The sequence below is a fragment of the Falco cherrug genome, chromosome 12 (genome assembly GCF_023634085.1).
Source record: "Falco cherrug isolate bFalChe1 chromosome 12, bFalChe1.pri, whole genome shotgun sequence".
In the NCBI taxonomy this organism is placed as follows: domain Eukaryota; kingdom Metazoa; phylum Chordata; class Aves; order Falconiformes; family Falconidae; genus Falco; species Falco cherrug.
This window is the reverse complement of record NC_073708.1, coordinates 29,362,776-29,384,561: the sequence shown is the minus strand read 5'-3', so window position 1 is coordinate 29,384,561 and position 21,786 is coordinate 29,362,776. Positions and strand designations below refer to the sequence as shown.

The window sequence follows — 21,786 nt, the reverse complement described above, 5'->3', positions numbered from 1 at the left end:
ACTGTCGGCCCCCTCTGTAGCATTGTGTTACGGTGCTGAGCGCAGGGTGGGTGACAGCCCCCAGCAGCTCCCAGCCCTGTGCCCCAAAGACAAGGCAGGACCCTACCTAAAGAGAGATGGGTCTCAGATGGAGCTCACTTCCTCATCTCTCCATGGCTTTCACTGTCCTGTGCCAGTCAGGGCAGGGAGCCCCTGCAGACTGGGATGCAGCAAGATGCTTACTGGTCCCAGTTGCCCAGGCTGCCTGGCTATCCTCTGCACCCAGTGGGAGAAAGGAGGCGTAACCAGTTTGGAGCCAGCAGATTTCGCTGGCTGGGGTAGCGGTGTGAGCAGTGGCATGGCCACCAGGAGCAGGTCCCTGTCTTCCCCCTGTCCCCAGGATGGGGATGTTAACATCTGCAAAAGGGTCAGAGTGGGACAGAAACTGTGGCAGCTGTCCCAGCAAAGCCTGCCGGCTGGGTATGAGTGCCTCCAGCCCTGCTTGCAGGGGGTGCAAAAACCAGGACTTTTTTTGGCTCCCCAAAAAGGGGTTATCTGTTCCTAGATCTGGAGGAAGTATTGATTTTATTTTTTTTTTTCCCACATGGGAGCATATAAAAGCCAAAGCACAAGTAGGACTCCAGGTACTTCTCTGTTCTGGCCGAGCCCATGGTTTGCACAGGGTGCTTTTGCGTGCACCTAAGTATGTAAAATGGCAAAGGAGTTTTGGAGAGCTGGGACTAGGGAGTAGTAGAAAGCCCTAAATTTATATTTAATTTATTTAAATGTTATTTTCTTGAGCCATGTGGCTTTCAGACCTTGCTCCTGGGATTCTTCCCTTCCCCATCAGTGGCTGCCATCCAGTCTCTCAACAGCGTCCCTGCACGGACTGAAGCCGGGCAATGCAGACCAGCAATAAGGGAGACAGGACCCTCCAACCCCTTTGGCCTCGGCCGCAGGCAGAGCCCCCCTCCCTGGCAGAGCAAAGCCCCTCTCTGCAGGGAAGCAGCCAACCCTGCCTGCTCGGGTGGGTGATGCCAGCCTGCTGCAGGGGTGTCTCTGCCTTGGGGATCCAGGTACCTGCCGGAGACCCCAGCCGTGGCAGCACAGATGAGGAGGCAGTAGTCAAGCAGCCCTGCCATCTGGGGAAACATAATGGATCAAGCATATGGATAATTAAAAATGCAATGACAGCGTTTACCAGGAGTTGTTTTCCCAGCTTATTTTAAACCCTGCTTTCCGATTGTCGCAGCCCCAGGGACCACGAGGTCCTTCTCCCCTGCTTGCAGGGGTTTTGGGATGTGGAAGCTGAATGGGGCATTTGCTCCATGATGGATGGGAGAGTTTACTGCTGGATGTTGTGCTTACGGTCGTGCCTCTGCAGCAGGTTTAGGGGTGCAGATTTGACCCCACCTCCCCTCTCTGGCTGGGTTTGCAAGTCGCAGCCCTCCTCCTTCTCCTCCTCCTCCCTCCATCTGGGACAGCAGTGCAGTGTTTGCAATGTGAAAATTTCAGCTTAGGCAAAATATTGGCTACAGCAGAAATGGTTTTGGCTTTGTTATTGCCATCAGGGATGGCTGTGCTAGAGGAACAGCGTTTGTCCGTTATAGGAGCACCCTTTATAGGGAGATAACTGCTTGCTAGATAATAATATATAATTAGCAAGGATCATCCCATAATCTAGTCTAATTGACAGACACCATGGGTGTTGTTCAGTGGACTGCCAGCAGAAGAATTAGAGCATCGTTAATTGCAGTGTAACCCTGGCACTGGCTTCCCCTTTTTTTGCATCCTGTGGCATGTCAAAGTCCCTTTGTGCCTCAGTTTCCCCTCCTGTGAGGTGCCAGTTCATCTACCTGAATGGGGCAATTTATCCTGCAATATCTACACCTGTGCAGACGGGTGTTTAAACAAATGCAGAAGGGCTCTCCAGGCCTTGTGCTATCCTCCCCAGCATAATCTCTGCTATGGGAGGGCTCACTCACTAGCATTAAAATGCGTCAAAAGTGCTGCAGCCATTTAAAGCAGCAAGGGATGCTCAGTGCTGCTGGTGCTGTGCCTGCGTGGAGGAGCAGGAGTTTGCTGGCTGCAGCCAGCCAGGCAGGGGAACTCCCTGATGCGCTTCCCTGCGTCCCTCCTCTGCCCCAGCCCACAATTTCTGTTCTGTCCTATGCTCCTGCTCCCGCAGTGTGCTAATGTAACCTGGGAGGGAAGTTCCTGGAGCCTCCTTCAAAATGTTCAGGGCTCCAAAAGGTATCTGTGGCAGCTCCTTGCCTTAACATCTCTTCATCCAGAGCCAGCCTAGCAAACCCTTTGTATTACAGAGCTGCCAGGGAAGCAAATGAGATCTAAAAGTTTGGGTTCTTTGTGGAGAAACCTTTGAAGAGTCACTTAAAAGATGAAAAATGGTGAGCCGCTGCGCGCTTTCTTTTCTGAAGGACAGGTCTTGTCTTCTTTCGCCCAAGTAATTTGCAGCAGGACAAAGCTCTCCTGAACTGTGCCCGCTGATGGGGAACAGAGCAAGCTGTTGCCTGGTGCCTTCCCAAATTTGCTTGTCAGAAGTCAGCTCTGGCAGGGTGAATTCCCCTTCCATCCACCCCGGTGCTGCCCTGAGCCCACCCTGCATTCCCCAGCAGGAGGTGATACTTCCAAAAGGTGCTTCCCTCCTCTCTTTGCTAGGTGCAGCACATCTCATAGGTCTGTCAGCTTTATGTGTTCTTTTGCTGAAAGGAATTTTTGGGCTGGGCTTAATCTGGTAAAAAAAAAAAAAAAAAAAAAGGAAAAAAGAAGAAGTCTCCAGATTGGGTGCCTCCTTCATCTAATGTTTCCCCTGTGAAAAGGGAACCAGCTATTTCAAAGGCACCATGCTGGAGAAACCTAGCACAAGGGAGCCACCACTCAGCCCTTTCATCCTCCCTTTCAATCTAAAAGGGCTTCCCCAGCATGAAAACAAGAGCTTGTGGAGAGGCCCTGACTTTGTGTCTTACTAGTACCCTGGGGCTGGTCCACACCGCACAGCAGCTGCCAAGGGAAACTGGAGAAAGAGCAGAATTTAGGAGAAATGTATGCCTGGGCCAGCGAGGCCAAATTTTAGCATGCGTAAGGGGCTCCTTCTTCCTCCAGCCTGATGTGTAACCCGTGTGGCATGGGAACCCTATCTACTGAGGGTCCTGCAGGACCCCCAGGGAGTGGGTTTGCCACATGCAAACCACAGCAGCTCAGACGTTGCAGAGCCAGGCCGGCCTCGGGAGCGCCGCGCTCTGCAGCGTTCAGGTGCCTGTGCCCTTCCAGACCTTCTATTTCCAGGGATTTCCAGAGGTCACATGAACTACAGCCAGCAAACGGATCACAGCGCTGGGAACCATCTGTCCCCGGCCTCCCACTTTATCTGCGAGCCGCACGGCTCCAGTCTCCCCGCTGGCTGCATCCCCCACTGTGGGAAGGAGCTGAGGAGTAGCAAACTGATGCAATAGGTAACCTAAGGCATAAATAAATGCAGTTGTGCAGGTGAAATTGCTCCAAGGGGGGAACCTGGTCATTATAGAGTAATTAAAAACTTGATTACTGTCAGGTATCAAGTATCCTGTTGTCACATTCAGCATCACCCTGTGGGAAAATTAAGCCCTTTCTGGCCTATTGTTTTTTTTATCTCTGTTTTTGTTCCTTCCCCACCTTCCTTTCTGGTTTTGCCCTTAGAGCGTTCCCTTGTTCTCTCCATACATCCTGTCCTATGGGTCTGGAGTCCAACCCTTGGGAATCTTTTCTAGTTCCTCCAGACAGTCAGTTTTATGCAAAGCTGAGCCTGTGAACCTCCAGGCCAAACGTTACTGCCAGCTTTAACATCAGGATAGAAGAGCTGGACCCAGAGCTATACACTTAGGTCCCTTCAAAAACAAGTTGGGCAAATATAGTAGCCATTAAATAGAGGAAATTTATAGGAGAATTTTGTCCTTGTGTGCAGTAACCGCATCCCTGAAGTTAACTCCCAAATGAAAAATATTTGGCACATATTGAGAATGAAGTAAAAAAAAAAAAAAAAATTCTGCAATGCAAGCCCTGAGGAGCTGAAGGTACCCAAAATAGATCAAAAACGAAAAAGAAAAGAAAAATTTCTCTTCCCTGAAGGCTGCTTAGAAAAGGAAGGTGTCAGGGACAGGAGAGGCCATGGAAAAAGTCACCTGAAAGAGATGGGCCTGGCAGAGCTTTGCTTATGTCCCAAAACGGAGTCTGATGGCGTAAGATAGACTGAGCTGTAGTTCGCAGAGCAGAAGAGCTGACGTGCACCTCTGAGTTGCTCCACACTGCCTGCGGACTTGGGGAGGCAGCGGCTGTCCCTTGCTAACCCCAGTGATGGCTGGACAGCCTGCAGAGTACAGCAAAGAGGTCTCGGACAGCCCTGCTGACAGTGGCTGCTCTCTCTCCTGGCTGGCACCACTTCGGAAGGGATGCACAAAGGAGGACGTGCAGTCAGGTTGTAGTTTTGCTTTTTTTCTAAATAAACCTTGAGGACAAGGCAGGCATTCCCCACCATCTTCCCATTCCTCCACACATTACAAACAACACAGGGGTCCTCTGGACCAGGACCACAGCAGGTCTTTGTTTGTATCTGTGCTGCTCTTGCTTTTAAATTTTACAGTGCTGTGTCATGATTGGCATCCCTTCCCCAGGACTGTTTACCAGTAAGAGGGGAAAGAATCATCCACATCATTAGTTTGTTCCCAGGGCCAAACAGTAAAACCAGAAGTGAATCTTGCCAAGTTGCTGTTCTCACAGTAGAACTGCCATTGCTATAGAGCAGTTTACTTGCAGGCAGCAATTGTCCTCAGTTTTTACCCACACTGTACGTCACATTTGGGTGATTTCTAGACCTGTCTCGCAAACTAACACACAGCACACAGTAGATTGGCTGTGTGTTCAGACAAGCCAAAGTTCTCCGACTGTATCTGACCTGTGTGGGAAACTTCTCTAGCCTGGCTTCCATTAGAACAGAAGTTCCTCATTTTCAGGATTTCTGCTTCTCGCATGTTAACCTAAATTGAGAAAACACAGCCCAGCACCAGGAACAGAAAGCTGAAAATAAATACTGCAGCTCTGGAAGTAAAAGCTAGGTCCTTCGTTTTCCTGAACCCTTTCCGTGATGGTCCAGGATACATGAATTCCATTACAGCTGTGCAGTCTGAAATTATTTAGTGGGAAACAGAGCTGATTAAGTGTAAGAAATAAGTTGAGGGTCTTTACATCTCTTGCTACAGCCTGGTCAACAAGTGTTAAGTCTTCACTGGCATATCACCTGTATAGCCGCCACATCTGCCAGTTCCTGTCTCACATTGTCTCCAACACACTAACTCTAACTTTCTACAAATGAAACGTCTGTATGCCAGAGCATCGCTGTTTTCAGAAAAGCCAGCTGTTTGAAGGTACCTTCACAACGGGTACAGAAAAAAATGGTCTTGCACCGGCTCAAACAAACAAGACAGGGTTAAGATGTTTTTAAGAGAACCTGTAATTATCTAATTAAATTTATGGAGTTCAACACCTCGGGTAAGTCTTGGGTGTTTCTTCAGCTTGTACTGCCCACACAGTGACAGTCAGTCACGTTTTAGGGTGAAGATATGAATAAAAAATAATTCATAGTCTTCCCATTGCATTATTTGTCCTTAAGTGACTCTTCTGAAATAGGAGTGCTGACCACAACTGATCAGAAGGCACTTCCTTGTGGTATATCAAGACTTCAATTCCCGTGACTGTGAAGACCACTCATGTCTGTATTTGGTTCTGCCTACCCTGAGAACACCGAAAAAAGGTTTGTGACCGGTCCCTTGTGCATGCACACACACACAGAGAACGGAGAGCGCTTTATTACCTAACAGTAGAGAAACACTGTGCCTGTCACAGCCTTAATAATGGCTTATGGAGAACAAGATGACTTGTGGCACTAAAGAAATCAGAGCAAATATGAGAGGTGAGATTTCCAGGTTTTAATAACTAGAAGGAATTTAAACAATTTGTTGCTTAAATTTGTTCACACAGTCATTCTGAATCATGCTCCTTTTGGAGGAAAAAAGCCTTTAAAAGGAGTATTTTCCTTATGACCTGATTTAGAAAATTCATTTCAAGTTTTTTTTCACGTTACAGTAAGAAGAAGCACCATGTTTAAATCATGAGGGAGGTATGAAAGTCTGAGCCCATTAACCAGCAGAAGCATTAAATAGCACCTATACTCCAGGGCATTTTGATGCCCACCCCAGGGACTTAGAAAATGCCCACAACTCCAGGATGACCGAGCCTATGGAATAACAGATTGCAAGTTACTGGAACCCATTTTGCAGCCAGCTCTGGAATGCAGCAAAGGGAAATCACCGGCTTGGCAAAACCAGCTAGCTCTTGCCACAGGCAGGGCCCACCTGCAGCAGATGTGGCTGATTCAGGGTTAGCTAGAGTTTGCAGTTACCCACTAGGAATGTCCTCCCATGGACCAATTACCCTGAATTCCCAGTATTTCCTACCAGCACAGCACAGAGCTGTTCCTTTATGTTTTTCAGCTGATTACACCTGAAGATCCACATCAGGGATGGAGCTAAACTGAGGTATGACAAACGGGCAGAAGTGAAAAACAGGTGAATCAGCACGGATGGTTTTGTAGCAGGAAAATATACAGCAGAGTAGAAGAAACTTTTCTTGCAACAAGCCCACATAGATTTCTACCAAGTCAGATTTACAGCACCACTTTCATCGTTAGTACCTCTTGTCTTCAGCAGCCCGGTTCATAGAGTGGTGCCAAGTGAGTCACATTGTCAGCACTTCTGCACTCCCCTCACGACAGAAAGGGCTCCCAGTTCCACAGAGATGTAGGCACAGGAAGTTCTCACTCAGGATCAAGCACAACACTTCACTTTTTATGGCTCTGTACAAACGCAGGGACAGTGAGCGTGCCAGCCTTGACTTCTGCTCGGATTTCAGGTTTGTGCTTTAATGAGAAGACAAGAGCTCGCACCATTCTGCGATATGGTGCGCTAATGAGACGGGAAGAGAGATGAAAAGCTTCTCGCTCAATATTTTCAGCCAGTGGGTGATCAATCTGAAAACAGCGAAGTATAAAATTAGATCTTTACATTTAATAAGGAGACCAACTGATTGAAATTGGAGTTTGGCACTTTTCAGTGTTTCTTCATTAATCAGCTTAGATTCAAGGAAATCTACTTCCCATCACAAGTGTAACAGGAAGAGCAATTTAATTCCACCCTAGCAATTAAGGAACAAGGCAACGTAGTCAGTAGCAGGGAACATATCCACATCTCCAGCTGGGTGGCAGTACTTTGCCATCACAACAGGAAACTAATCTGCAACTACCTTTGGGTATCAAGCTCAACTGCAATTACAAGGTACATTGTACTGTCTCCATAAAGCTTCACTTTTGATCTTGCTGATATAAGGTACCTTGGATACTATTTTAACCTTGATTCCAACAGCAACTCTAAGACGTGCCAAACACTTGGCAACTCTGCCTGGTGCTATAAAGGGAAATGTGGGCTCTCTGTGTGTAGAAGAAGGTGTAATTAAGAATGCAGAAAGGGATTTGCTAAATGTTAATTATGTAGTTATTGCTTCAACATGTGCCAAAACCTGTAATTTAGCATAACTTAGGAAAAAATCCCCCACCCATCAAAAAATGGTTTTCGTTTCACTTCTGCCTTCTGTGGTGGGGAATCTCCCATGCTTTGCATGCAGGAGATTCCAGCATGCGGGTAGTATTCCTTCAAGTCCTTTGCCCACTCTGTTTTGGGTACCCATCACTAAATTACTGCTCTGCTGGGCAGCACTGGAAACCCCCTTGGATCCATTCAACCTCACCTTCCCTCCTCCTTTTTGCCAGCCTCCCAGGTGTCCCTGCTCCCCATTTGCTGGACCCCTGTGGCTCCCCTGCCTATATCTGCTGTTCATCTGCTGCCGTAAGCTCTACTTGCACATATGGTGGTAGCTGCAAGCTAGAAGGGTATTTTTCCTTGCTGTGCTTTTAGGTGAATCCTGTTCAGAGGCAATTCTGCTTTACCCGATACCACTCTTTCTAGGGTGGTACCACTGACTTTGTGTCCCATAGGTTCAGGCTTACTACCAGCCTTACCACCACGCATAGATGTGCTTTCCAAGAACTAGACTTGACCCAGCAGCCCAGCAAAGGCAAGCTCCCACCTTTCTGAGGCATTCCTACAGCAAACCATCCTCTTGTGCTGCCTCAGTCCAGATGGACTGGAAGTTGGAGAGGCTGTTCTCATAGCTAGCAAACCCATAGCTTTGAAACTCTTGAGTGCTTACAACTTGACTTGCCATTTAAAGGATAATTAATGATTAAATTAAAAAGGATAATTATTATGGCATTTCGTAGACCAAGCAAACTAGTCATTAAGCCTTACAGCAAAGCTCTGTTCATTTACTTAAAGATACCTGAGGGATCTGGTATTTATCACCACTTTACATACTGTCAACCTTGCCTCTCTGTTTTTGCAATAGATTTAAATTTACAAATGTTTAATTACTTAAACATGAAACAACCAAAAGGTCCCAGTGTTGCCTTCACAATTGTTAAGCAGTAGGAAAAACTTATATTCTATGAACTTCCTCCTTCTCTTGTACAGCCCAACCGCAGCAGATACACAACTGCTCTGTTTCCCGGTTATGTAAATGAGAGTAAATACATCTCATTTACAATTAGCATGTTTACTTGGTTAACAACAACAACAAAAATTATCTACCTTGAAAACAAAGCTATTTATAAATAGGGATGTGCAGTGAATCACTATAAAAAAAGAAACAGATCATCTGGTCTTACCCCCACTCTGCAGGAAGGACCAGCTTTGCAGTAGCTATAGCTGAGAAAGGTTTGTTTAACTTGTTCCTATGAGAAGTAACTCTTTGAGCCAAAGACAAATGGATCTGAACACTACCTCTAGATCCAGGGCTTCACAAAGCAGCTTCCGTGCGTTCTTTCTGAAAGCCTCGGTCTTGGGATCACTCCTGACCTCTATTGAGGGCTTGTTTGAATGGTCTTTGATGAAAGTTCGCCACTCCGTGTAAATATCTTTGGCGAGGCTGGCCACATCGTGATCTGAATGTTTGCGCATCTTATTCACTGTGTGACCTGGAAAATAGTAACAGCTCCTTCATTTTGGTAGGTGGACAAAATATAATGGACACCAGTCAAATCATATCAGTGCTAAGGCAGCCACACACATTTTTAATTCAAGCAGCATCAGCAAAACAACCAGAGCATTGACACAAATATAAAATTTAAGCCTGAAGTTCTCACTCCTTCACTTCTGCAGTGATTTTTGCCGGAGCAATTAGCAAGGAGTTGACCTATACATGTGAGAATTACATTCCCAAGTCACAAAGTGTGGAGCAACGCTTACGTAATACAGGGCTACGTTAATTTTATACGCAGGTGCCAGATCTGCTGAAAGCTTGCACGGCTGCCCTACACAGAATGCTGTTTTCAAACTGGAAACCCCTTTAAGGACACAGATGTTGCTAGTGATGGCTACAGCACTTTAACACACAAACACCACGGTGACTCCAGGCAGAATCTTTCAAACCGACAGGGCCTGCCAGTGCAAAACAGGCTTTCCTCTGACAGGAGACAAAAGAGACCTTCTTCCAGCGGGGTATTTCTCTCTGACCACTAGCGCTGTTGGCCAGGAGATGTCACTGTTAGGCTTCGGTGGTTCTTGCAGCCCAGCCCCATTCAGGCAGGCACTGGGAAAAATCTCGGGAAAAGCCTGAATTCAGAAGTATGGGGAAAGGGGCTGATCGCACCTCCTTTTCTATGGCAGAGGGTGGCTCTTTGAATAGAGATCCAGCTTCTCTAAAATGGCAAACAAAGGCCAGCACGACTGTCTCTCATGCCAGGATGCTCTCCATAGACAGGAAAGGCAGGGACCATGTGGTCTCACGTTATCCCTCCCCCAAGACCCATGGAAAAGCGCCAGGCATCAGGCTGTGTCATTTGCATGGAGCTGCCCATCTGCTATGGATTTCTCAGTGTAAGGATGCAGTGTAACCGCCTGCTGGCAGTTCTGGGCCAGCCTAAGGAGAATTTCTCGCATATCCAGAGAATTCAACCAGGTCAAACAGATGAGCCATGTCTCGGATGGCAAGAGAGCGCTTCTGCCACGCCCCTAACAGCAGAAGGAATAAGACACACAGGTGCCCAAGAAAAGCTCTTCAAAAATTTGACCACAGAAGTGATGCAGTATTTGGTAATAAGCAGACAGTCTGGGAGGAATTAAGAGGATAGCTGACTTTTTCAGTACAAGCTCTGAAAACTACAGGCTGGACACCAACAGCTTTTTATTGGCAGCTACACTCCCTCCTTAACAAGCTTGCAAGCTAGTCTGTTTTGTACTGACAAGCCAAGTAGACACAAGACAGCCTAATATCCAGAGTCTAGATCAGACAAGATGTACCTATTTTCGTTGAAAGTAACACTTCCTTGGAAGGTATTTTCTTCTTCAGCTCCTCCAAAGCTTCAATCAGATTCTCTTTTGGTTGCCCAGGAAGCTCAAGCATAGACTTCCATCGTTTTATGTCTTCCACAACCACAACTCTCTGGAAAAGAGAAAAGCCATTAGGAAAGCAGAATATTCTTATTATAGATAAGGACACTGGCTTCATCTCAGCTAATGGGGCTGTTATCAACACATGAATTATTGATCATGGCATGAACCAGAGCACAGAATACATGACAGCCTGGGATGATGGGTAATTACTTGTGATTAGCAGCCTACTGCAAGTCAAGACTGAAGTAACCAGAAAGCAAAGTGAGATGCTTCACCTTGGTCTGCCAAACTTAGGGCACATAACAGCAAATGTCTGTTAGAGCACAAGTGTTTTCATTTTAAGGAGTCCATTTTATAAATGTCTCTTAATAAAGGATTAAGAGGGAAGCAGCTAATGATCTTTAGCAGCCTGGCAGAATTTGAATCCTTCTCAGGTTGGCTTTAAATTTAAAATAATGCCAGCAGGGAAAGAAACAAAGCATTAGGGGACATGAATGCAAACTCCAAGTACACTAGACATCTGTGGTGTTTTTCACCATTTTTGCCACAGACCTTAGACAGAACAGACTGCGAACAGTGCAAATCTCATATTTCAGATGTGAGGCATCTTACAAAGATTCAACAGCGGTGAGACAGCTGGGGTGCTTTACGCACCATTCTTTTGCTTTCTGCCTTACATTAATAAGCTCTTTGGTGCAGCAAACATTTTCCTGTTGTGTTTCTACAAACAGGTGGTGAAAAGGGGCTTGGCTCTTATGCAGGTCTTGCGCAGGACACCACCATGCAACCAACTGAAGGGCTCTCCTTGCTGGGGAGAAAAGTGAGCCAGTGGGCAACACTGAAGCTGGTGGTGTCACCTGGCCGTGCTAACGCTGTGTGCCCAGCCTGACCCCGCACCACACCAAACGGGCTGGAAAGAGCTGAACTATAACCCATGTTGGTTTCAGAAACGCCTTTCAATGCAACAGATCCCTCTGCACCTTTCTAACTGCGCTCCGCCGCTCTCTGGGACGGTGCCACCTCACCACTGCAGAGATTTCGGTGAAGAACTGGTAAATCACAAGGCGGTTTAGAAAACGTTCCTCCTGCCGCCACCCCCCGCTGCCCAGCTCCCCGTGAGGCGGAGGGCAGCCCGGCGAAGGCCTGACGCCCCTCCCGACACCCCTTCTCCCGTCCGCGGCGCCTCAAGGCCGGCCTGGCCCCCGCGGGCTGCTCCACCACCCCTGCAGGCAGCCGCGGGGCAGCGGCCCGGCCCTGGCGCGGGGGCAGGCCTCGCCTCTGCCCTCGAAGGCAGCGGCCCCGCGGCAGGCGCCCACGAGGTGAGGGCCTCCCCTCAGGCCCGGGAAGCCGGGGGGAGCCGGGCGACCCCTCCTGTCCACCCCCAGTGCCGGTGACCTGCCTTAAGGGACTCGAGGGTGGCCTGCCGGTAGGCGCGGGGGGCCGGCCGGGCCCGGCGGGGGCTCTCCGGGCAGCGAGCCCTGCGCACCAGGAATCGGTCCATCCTCCTACCCCGCCACCCGGGGGCGGTGCCCGCTGCCCGCCCTCCCGGAAGCCGCTGCCCCGCCCCTTCCGCCCGGTAGTTCCCGCCGCAGGGAAGGCCCTACGGCACGGCAGGGGCCTCCCCGCCGCACGGACTACAGCTCCCAGCAGGCCCCGCGCGGCGGGGCAGCGGGTGTTAATCTCGCGAGAGCGGCGCGGCGCCAGCCTGCCGGAGGGGGAAGATGGCGGCGCGGCAGGGCGGCCTCTTCTGCCTGCCTCTGGCCCTGGCGCTCCTGGCGGGCGGCGGCAGCGGCGCTCGGGCGGCCGGGCCCTTGCCTGCCGCCTCGTCCGAGGCTTTTGACTCCGTGCTGGGCAACACGGCGTCGTGTCACCGGGCCTGCCGGCTGACCTACTCCCTGCACACCTACCCCAAGGTACGGGCGGGCCCTGCCTCACGGCTCCCCGCGGCGGGCGGGCCCTGCCGGCCTCAGCCCCGCGCCCCTTCGCCTCCCCGGCCCGCCGCTTGCCGCTCTCCCGCCGCAGCTCCGTCCCGTTGCGCTCCAGGGGTGGCAGGACGTGCCCGGGTGTCCTCGGGCAGCAGCCCTTTGCGAGGCACGGCCCCGGGCAGGTTTTCTCAGGCAGTGTTGGGCCTGTCCTTACGTAGATCTAAACACGAAGGAAGCTGATGCTGGCAGTGCTGAGGTGCGGGCAGGTCGGTTTTTCCGTGGTCTGTCTCGTCTGGCTTAGTTTTTTGGCCCCTCCAAGCAGGGAATGCAGTGGCTTCTCTAAAGATAGATACTTCGTTTCAAAAATAGATGGTTGGGCTGCGGCTTGCCATAGAAATGCCACTTTCAAAGTATAGCCTTGTTCTCGCTGGGTACTTTTGTGGATTTGGGGGGATTTGCTGCTTTTTTTCCTCCTGCTTCTAAAGAGGCAGCTGTAATTTGACTTAGGCTGTTCCATATTTTGGGGCATTAAAACAGCGCCGTGTCCACAACAGGCCAGAAATCCTGTGTCAGGGTGACAATGTGCACTTAGATGTTGAAGGATGAAATGTAAATGGTGATGAATGAGTAGCTTGCCAGAACCTTCAACCTCTGTATTGATTCATTTGCATGGATTTTTCATGACAAAATACCAAAATGGTGTCTAATGGGAATCTAATTGCTTATTCTGGAGTTTGCTGTGGGTTCAAGCTTTGTACGGCTTTGAGTTACTGGCTTGAATTTGGAAAATCTAGCACCAAAAATCTCATCTGCCCTGGTTCGTTCCTGGCACTGTACTTCGCTAGCTGCAGCTGTGTAACAGGATGAACTAAATGGTGGGAGCTCTTACCTAATCTTTGAGATTTCACGTGAGGGCAGCATGCAGGTGGCAGCAGTGACAATGTAGGTAATAGGGCTCTGCCTGCTTTCACGTGGAACTTAAATCGGATTTTGTGACTCTCTAGCTGCTGCTGGTATCCCCACAGAGGCAAGTAACAGGGAGTTGTGTGGCATACAAGTAAACTTCCGTCTGTACTTGCGGCGTGTTTTGGTGCCTGCATGTGATGATAGTGAGGAGAAAGAACTAAATGTTATCCTAATATATTTCCATGCTGTTTTGACGCAATGCTCTTCTTTCTCTTATCGGACTCTTTCAAGTTTAAGGAAGGCTGCTATTTCTGTGACTTTTACTGTACTTTTGAATTCTTTGTTGCATGTTGTTGGAGTCAGATAATACACTCCTCTCTCCCTTCATGTTTAGTCTTTGTTCTGTTTGTCACAAAACTACCAGTTGAATTGAAGGAACTTGTTTTAGTTGTCATTGGAAAGTAAGATAAACTTCATTGAGACTTCCATGGAAGACTGTCGTAGTAATCTGTCTGCTGAAGCTAATTCTGTCTGGATATTAAATTACAAAACGTGTTTTCTGCAACAGCGTAACTATCTTAGCCACCTTGTCAGTGTTGTTAAGAGTTAAGTTTTAATTTACATTCACAGTTTTCTGCTTTTGTGCCTTTAAAGCATGTGAACTTGTGCTCTGAGGAGTCAAACAATGGCCGGTTAATTTACAATGGGTCATACAGTAAGGTGTGGTATGTTTGCTTTTTGTTAAATTAATTAAGGGTCTGTTTTCCACCTGTACAGCAGCTGACTGCAGTCATTTGAGTAGTTCCGTGGTTAGTGGCTTTGATGGGCCTGACTCACGGTAGGGTGTGAGCGCCCATGTAATAGAGGCTGTCTTTAGTTTTGCAATGCGGAGAGCACTATATGCAGAGAGTGTACATCCATCCCTTCGGTATTGTGGGCAGAAGAAATACTGGGTGTAGGGTTTCTATATTTGCATATTTTTAATAGCTGCAGTGAGGAAGAACTTTTCCCCTTCAGTTCAATACAATAAATAAAAATGTGTGTTTGTGGAACTTGTTCGGCAAGTAGGCAGTTAAGAGAGTACTGGTATAGTACAGCAGAAGATAATCTCTTATTTTGACGTTCTATTCTGTTCTAGTTCTGACTAGAGTCTGGTAGATACATTGTAATACACTGTCAAAATTAGTCTTTTTTTTTCCTCTTCTGTTGAGCTCTACTGTTTTAAGTTCTGAGATAAGACTATCTACTCTTTCTAAGATTAAACATCAGTAAATCTCTTAAAGCAGTATCTCTTGTTTTTAAACCAAACACTTCTTTTTTAAAAAAATGCAGCGCAGCTTTGCTTGTGAATTGTAGGACTGGAATCACAAAATGGAATTTGCAGTTCCAGGTTTGGCCCACCACAGAATGAAGAGCTGTGTTTGAAATGAATCGATAGGTATGTTAGTGTTAAAGAGCTGTGGCTTGGTTTTATTTCAGATCATCCAGAGTGTCGTGTTTAGCTGGCTTCTAGGTCTAGTGGAGGGAAGGAGGATGGTGCTGTGGTGGGTGGCTTTTTATAGCACTTCCAAAAAAAAAAAAAATTGTTTTCTGACAATTTGTTCTTGCATGGAGGGATGCAAGCCTTTTCTTTTGCCTTCCCAGGAAGAGGAGCTGTATGCGTGCCAGCGAGGCTGCAGACTGTTTTCCATTTGTCAGTTTGTGGACGATGGCATTGATTTGAATCGAACCAAACAGGAATGCGACTCTGGTAAGACTTCAGTACTCCTTCAACATCCTGAAATGTTGAGGCATGACAGGGAAGAGCAGGAATGTCTAAAAGGGTGTTGTTACATTGGTAGGATTACTTCAGTTGCTTTCTGGTTTTGTTCAACAACTTTTTAAAGTTTATGTTCAGGATATTAAAAAAAAATAATCTTGGAAAAAGGTTGTCTGTTCTTTGTAAGTTTCTCCTTACCTGATCCTTAGTGTTGCTATTTTCCTGAATTTCTTCAGTATCATTAATCTCTAAATAAATTAGGAATACCTCATTTTACTATAAACAGTTTGTCATAGAAAACACAGAATGGCTGGGGGGGAAAAATCCAGCCAAATTAACACTTTCTTTAGTAATTCCATGGAACAATCAGTCTCATTTACCATTCCTGACAAACTTGTGTGTCAAAGTGAATTGTTCAGGTGCAATAAGAACATAGATCTTAATGTGCTGTCTGCCTCGTAACTTTTGGTCTAGGCTACATCGTGAGGTTTACCTACAGCTAAACTCTTGGGAATGAGGTATGTGTTTTGTTTGAAATAGGCCATTAAATACTGGATGAGGGAGACTAATTCTCTCAGATATCTGTGTTAGAACAAAAATTTCACAGTGAAGATGAAATAGGTGTGCTGTAAGCCAGTTAATACTGTGTTTGGAATTGGACACACTTTCATCCAGTAATATTGAGGCAGCTGAGTCGCAGTTTTATATTCAGAGATAAGGTGGGACACAGCCACCCAAAGCAGGAAAGGTAGGAGTTCTCAGTCTGCATTTCCAATACAATAAAACACCAAGCCAGCACTCAAAGGAGGCTTTTATCCTCTCAGTAGCCCATAAAACCAAGAGGGGTAGCGGCCAGCTCAGGGAGCTGATGGAAGATAGGGAAGTAGAAAGCCTGACATGCAAAGATGCTAATGTGACACAAAACTGCATCAAATACTCCAGGAATGGGCTAATGCTCTAGTCTGTCATACACTGTGTATAGCTGTGATACAGCATGTCAGTCTAGTTGTCAAACCACACATGAAAGAGTGCCATAAAAAAGGGTAATGTAGGAATAGACCACATGTAGAGGTAACTGAACAGTTGCTTACTTTCTGGTTTAACTCTCCCTCCTGAGGCTGTTGTCTTTTGCTGGCTTATGTCGTATAATCTGTTGGTTGGTGCCATGACTAAGTATTCTGTGCTTGGCAAGATATGTCTTGGCTGATCTGCTCAATTCTGTCTTCTGACGCTTCTTTATGCCTACAAATACTAGTTTAGTGGCAGTTTTACTGTGGAATTGCTGCTCAGGTGCTATGAGCTGAACGCTGAAATGTTTAGCTGCTGTTGCCATGCTTTCTGCCAGCTTCCTAGTCTATATGATGGTCCATTTGTTCCTGCAGAAGACTGGGAGAGCTGCTCCTCTGTGTTGTTGCTTGGTTTGATTCTTTAGTTCAGATAGAACTGCAACGTTGTCCACCTAAGCTTTAGAGTTTTGGGGAAAAGCTATGCCCATGCATTGTCTGCCTGATTTCTCCAGTTGGCAGAATAATCACAATTATTCTCTCTGAATCATTTAGATTTCTTGGTCTTTATGATCTCTAGTCAACTATTAGTAGAAGCTATCTTTAAAACAGTTGGCTTCAGTTTTCATTAAAAATTATTCTATGCTACTTTCAATGCAGTTTCTGTACTCATTGCACTAGCAGGAAAATGCACCTTCGATTTTCCTGTGATACCCTGACTTCTGTTGTTACCTCAAAGGGATTTAGTGGACTGATGGTCCCTCAGTTCTTTTTAGGATTCCATCTCTGTTCTCTGAGGTAAACCCTAATGTTTTACATGACATATAGAGGAAAAAACATAGTAGCAGCGGGAGGATCAATGAAAACTTGCATCCCTGAGTGTGGCCAGGGTAACATTTCCGATCAGTTGCTGTGATTGTGTTCAAATTTTAACTACCTTGTTTGGCTAAGTTCTGATTCCCTAACCTTCATTAGACTTGAGAGCAAATGCTACCCTTGGAGTGATTGCCATGTCTTTCTCTGCAAATGGGATTTTCAGTCTTGAGCTGCTGCTTTTGTTTCTGATCCAACTTATACTGAAAATGTTTTCTTAACTAAAATGCAGAATTTATCTTCTCATTTGGGGAACTTCTTCCTTGCAGCCTGTACTGAAGCATACTCCCAATCTGATGAACAATATGCTTGCCATCTTGGATGCCAGAACCAGTTGCCATTTGCTGAGTTAAGGCAAGAGCAAGTAAGTAGATGACATGTTTTTCAAATACCACCTACTTGTTTTCTGTTCAGTGTGTCTTCTCTTCTTTAAATCTCTTCAAATGGAAAATAAATCTTCCTCAGGACTGAAATCTAGACGTGAGGTGAGGAGTGAGCGAGAACATGACTTCTGGCTTTTTCATATAAAAGCAAATGGAAAACCAGTTAATGTTGTGCTTGCAGTTAATGTCCCTGATGCCAAGAATTCATCTCCTCTTTCCTCTGACACTGGTGAGGTCATTCTGGAGTGACATGATGGATTCAGCTCAGAGCTTCATAACATCCTCATGGACTTTCTACCTTCAAGCAGATGATGGCAAAATTGTCATATTCCAGGTGCTTGCCTTTTTCATTGAGATTAATGTGTCCTGGCTGCTAAATGTTTAACTCTGCTCCTTCCAGTCACAGAAAAGACTATAAAGCACTATCAGAGTGTTTAGTTTTTGCTAGTATTTCACTGCTTGTAGGGCCAGTGGGGAGGTGGGGGTGGGAAAACAAAACTTAGGTGAATGGTGCACATCTTAAGGTTAATTTCCACCTTAGCTCTGAAATTGTAAATTATCAAGATCAGTGGAAGCTTGCTAGCAGGATCTCATAACTCCTTATTTTGTTTTAGTCAAAGCCAGAAGTACAGTATGTTCCACAGCTTGATCAGGAAACTGGAGATACAAGAGGATCCTTGTCGCTGAGTAAAACAGCCTGTAAGTTGTTCTTTGTGCTTTGGAAGAGCAAATGCAAATGTTCCCTGTCACGAGGGGAGCGGGGGGAGAGGTTGCAGGTGGCACATGAAAGAAAATTTTTAGAAAGCTGAAATATAATTGTTTGCTGTGTAGACTGCACTATGTACACTTAGCAAAGTCTGTGGTAGAAACCAAGCTCTGCTGGAAATAGAAACATGCAAGCTAGGGCCATTTAAAAGCTTCCTTTTATGCTCGCTGTATAGACAAACTGTGTGGCGTTTGGGTCCTCTTTTTTATGGCTTCCCTGACCACTGTATCTGCTGTTGTATTTCAGCAGACCTACGTCCAGGAAGTTCGCAGGCATACCGAGGACTTTTTGAAGAACGAGCTAATGACAGCTTTTTCAAGTGTCTTTCCATGTATGTATATTCTAGAATGTCTGTACCTAGTAGGGAGGAGAATGGCCTTTCCTCTGTGTGTATGGGGCCGCTGTTGCAACATCCCAAAAGGCTGTTAGGTTCAGGGTGTGTAGCAGTTAGAATTGTGTATCTGACGATTTTGCTGCTTTTGTGTGCTAGCCCCAGGTTACTTCCAGGCTGTTCTGCCAACTTTGATTCTTCTTTCCGTTTCAAGTGAACATCGTATTGATAAATTCCTACCTTTTGTGTGACTGTGTTCTGTGAACTGTTTAATCAATACTATGCTTTGCCTCTTCTTTAGCTCTGGATACCTTTGGGGGAAAAGCATTTGTTTTGTATTTTGTTTTGGGATTGTCTTGATATGAAAGACACTGTTATGTCTCATTTCCAGGCTGAAAATATCTGGTATATCTTTATTAAAGCTTTGCTAGAGATCAGTGTCTTGTTTCTGCTTTCCTTTGCTCTGATTACTTTCTCCTTAAAAGTTTACGCATGAGGGGCCAGTGAATTGCACCCCAAATATGTAACAGAAAAATCTGTTTTTAGAACTGTAAATGGGAGGATGCTAGGGTCCAATGAACAGAATCCAGCTTTCAAGTCAGATGCTAAACAGGCATTACAGTACCCAGGAGTCTGAGGTGGGCTATGTAACTGGAAGAACTAGAGACTAATGAAACAGCAGGAAATGCAGTCAAAATTGAGCCAAACTTTCTAGAGGGACCATTGTCTTGTATTCAGTATAAGAAATCTAGTAATGTTCTTTTCATTTCAGAAATTCCAGTTGGATTTTAACCACTACACTTGTACTGTCAGTGTTGGTGCTGCTCTGGATTTGTTGCGCAACTGTAGCTACAGCTGTAGAGCAGTATGTTCCATCTGAGGTACCGCTATTTTATAACATAATATTTTTAATGTATTCATATTATTTATCTTACAGCAGTCTAGAGACTAAGAAACATTTGGGGAGGTTCAACTAGAAAGAGTTTTTTATTTTGTGGATGTGGTTAGCAAACCAGTTTCGTTATTTAAATGATGATTTTACAGCTGAGCAATTCTCGACCATTCCTGTGGCTGGTAGGTGCTCTGAATCTTACTCGTGCAGCCCAGGTACGGTGTTTTTTGGTTTGTAGCAGTCTCCTCTCAACAGCCTTCAGATTACTCTGAACCAAACGGAGGCTGCTTGTAATTTCTCTGGGAATGAAGCTATGCTGAGTGTTGGATGGTATGTATGGCACCCAATATGGATTTAATCCCAGATGATCTGTAGTGAGAACATAAGTGACAATATATTGGTGAGCACAGAGGGTCTGAGCGGAGGGGAACTGGCGCTCTCTTAGTGCCTGGAGAGTCCTGCACTTCTGAGATAAGCAAGGCTTACAGTATTTTCAAACCGAAGGGGCTGTTACGCAAGCACTGCATCTACTGTTGTTCTGGCAGATTTAGTGCATCTCTTTTGCACTCCAGTCTAGTCCTAGCCATGAACTTGGGATGTTACAGAAAGCCTGGGTTAACTTGGGTTGAAGGGCTGCAGCCATCAGAGCCAGGAATGTAGCTGCATAATGAAATGCATTTTATTCACACTGTGGAGAGTCTTTGTCTTAAAGTAAATTGTTTAAACATTTCAGAAGCTGAGCATCTATGGAGATTTGGAATACATGAATGAACAAAACCTGAACAGATATCCATCCTCTGCACTTGTTGTGGTTAGATGCAAGACTGAGGAACATGAAGAAGCAGGACCACTTCCTACAAAAGTCAATCTGGCTCAGTCAGCAATTTAAACAAGTCTCCATTGGATCCAATAGACTCATTCTAACAGAGCTAGCAACTCCTGATTGTTTGTGGTGGTTCTTCAGATAAGAAGCTTAGCAGCCAGTCTTTAAATGCAAATAAAGTTACAGAATCAACAAATGTCATGGGATTTTGTTTTCAACCAAGTAGTGAAGATTCAGACATCTTGAATTTATGTTTGTTCCAGACATAATCACTTTTCACTGGTGTTTGCTATGTGTCTTTTTGCTTACAAAAGCTGTAAGCATGCTTTCCATACTTCTGCCACGACACTTTCAAACTTATTTGTGTGTTCTAGGATGTAATGTGTACATTCAGAGTTAGCTTTGTAAAGGTATAAGAAGTTTTAAGTAGGCAGGAGATGCCTTTTTAGTGTTGCACTTTCTGTTGTAGTTAAGAGAAAATACTATAAAATTATCTGCTGAATTTTTGTACTTGTTAATGTTCATGCACAAACAAACCCTGTCTCCACTAATAGAAATATATTTTTTCTACAGCATGGCAATACCCAAGATGGAAAGCATTTGGGAGGTACTGTAGGCCAGAACTCGGGTTGTGGAAGATGGAAACTTTGTTAAAACGTACGGACATATCCCTTCACACGCAGGACATAACATGGTCGATTATTTTGTCAAACTTTACCCTTTAAGTCCTAAATGCTTGTAAAGTTAGCACCTGTGTGTTCTGGAGAAATTCTACTTTCTGTTCTTGATTAACTATTCTAGTCTTGTAACTTCATTTACAGAAACAAGTTGATTCCTGAGAAATGAGAACAGACAAATAAAATTGACTGTGTAGAAAATGTTGACTATATAGCTTTTTGCTGTGGCTGATTATTGACCACAACATACTCAGTATGAAAGCCTGTCTGTAGCATTCCTCTCGTGGGCAATATGACCTGATTTTGATGTATGATTCATTAACACAACAGCAACTAACAGTGTCTCTCATATTTCTAATATATTCTTTGTGGTTTTTTTCTTTGAGGAGATCTCTATATGCTGGTTCCTGTAGCGTTGGCAAGTTGGGGGGGTATATGGGATTTATTTTAAGGTTTCTGTAAGTGTTCGAAAGCTGGCTAGAATGCATGGTCTCCAACTCAAGGTCATGTTTTGTTGCTTATACAAAACTCCCTTGAGGGTTTAAAAAACCCAAACAAACACTTCTTCAGGTTCTGCGTTCTGGTGAGAACTGTGGAGATTCTGGAGGATACAGTGATGTGTTCCCTCGCTGCTGCTGGTGAAACTGGTTCAATAGTCGCTCCTAATTGGGCTATAACGCTGGTGGTTGTGTAACTACAGCTGATGGAACCTTGCAAGGGCAATCGTTAAGCAGGAATGTGCATTAAGTGGCCTATACAGTGCTGCCAAAAATCTAGCCTAGAAGCACTCTAAGCAGTTTTTCTGTCAGGGAGGTTTAAGAGCGTTAAGCAGCGTTTTAGCAGCGGGCAGAAATTGCAGTTTGAAGTCTTAAATTAGTGGTGCCTCTTCATGCTAAATTCTTCAGTGGGACAACA

General features: G+C 45.7%; 2 protein-coding genes across 3 annotated transcripts; one reads left to right on the top strand and one right to left on the bottom strand.

Annotated features, from left to right (window-relative positions):
- Nucleotides 1-5,942: 5,942 nt before the first annotated feature.
- Nucleotides 5,943-12,066, bottom strand: TCEANC2 (transcription elongation factor A N-terminal and central domain containing 2). Its single transcript, XM_055724978.1, has 4 exons — nt 11,928-12,066; nt 10,440-10,577; nt 8,922-9,115; nt 5,943-7,057 (listed from the first exon to the last, which is right to left on the bottom strand). The coding sequence occupies exons 1-4, from the start codon at nt 12,031-12,033 to the stop codon at nt 6,869-6,871; spliced, it is 627 nt and encodes a 208-aa protein (XP_055580953.1). The 5' UTR covers nt 12,034-12,066; the 3' UTR covers nt 5,943-6,868.
- Nucleotides 12,067-12,222: 156 nt separating this feature from the next.
- TMEM59 (transmembrane protein 59) lies at nt 12,223-21,072 on the top strand. 2 transcript variants are annotated; one of them, XM_055724983.1, is made up of 8 exons: nt 12,223-12,445; nt 15,008-15,113; nt 17,269-17,363; nt 17,564-17,716; nt 17,997-18,081; nt 18,398-18,479; nt 19,252-19,360; nt 20,105-21,072. In XM_055724983.1, exons 1-8 carry the CDS (start codon nt 12,254-12,256, stop codon nt 20,258-20,260), a joined length of 978 nt encoding a protein of 325 aa, XP_055580958.1. In that variant the 5' UTR covers nt 12,223-12,253; the 3' UTR covers nt 20,261-21,072. The 2 variants fall into 2 exon arrangements, with proteins under 2 accessions (XP_055580958.1, XP_055580957.1); XM_055724982.1 differs by having other exon boundaries at nt 12,224-12,445; nt 18,395-18,479.
- Nucleotides 21,073-21,786: the final 714 nt, after the last annotated feature.

What these genes read in the sequence shown, in the direction of transcription:
- TCEANC2 (XM_055724978.1), bottom strand. Translation starts at nt 12,033, where the DNA reads ATGGACCGATTCCTGGTGCGCAGGGCTCGCTGCCCGGAGAGCCCCCGC. An exon ending in CCTCGAGTCCCTTAAGGCAG is followed by an intron (nt 10,578 to 11,927) that starts GTCACCGGCACT and finishes TTTTCCAGAGAG; the next exon opens with TTGTGGTTGTGGAAGACATA. An exon ending in GTTACTTTCAACGAAAATAG is followed by an intron (nt 9,116 to 10,439) that starts GTACATCTTGTC and finishes ACTATTTTCCAG; the next exon opens with GTCACACAGTGAATAAGATG.
- TMEM59 (XM_055724982.1), top strand. Translation starts at nt 12,254, where the DNA reads ATGGCGGCGCGGCAGGGCGGCCTCTTCTGCCTGCCTCTGGCCCTGGCG. An exon ending in CCCTGCACACCTACCCCAAG is followed by an intron (nt 12,446 to 15,007) that starts GTACGGGCGGGC and finishes TTGCCTTCCCAG; the next exon opens with GAAGAGGAGCTGTATGCGTG. An exon ending in GTCGCTGAGTAAAACAGCCT is followed by an intron (nt 18,082 to 18,394) that starts GTAAGTTGTTCT and finishes GTTGTATTTCAG; the next exon opens with CAGACCTACGTCCAGGAAGT.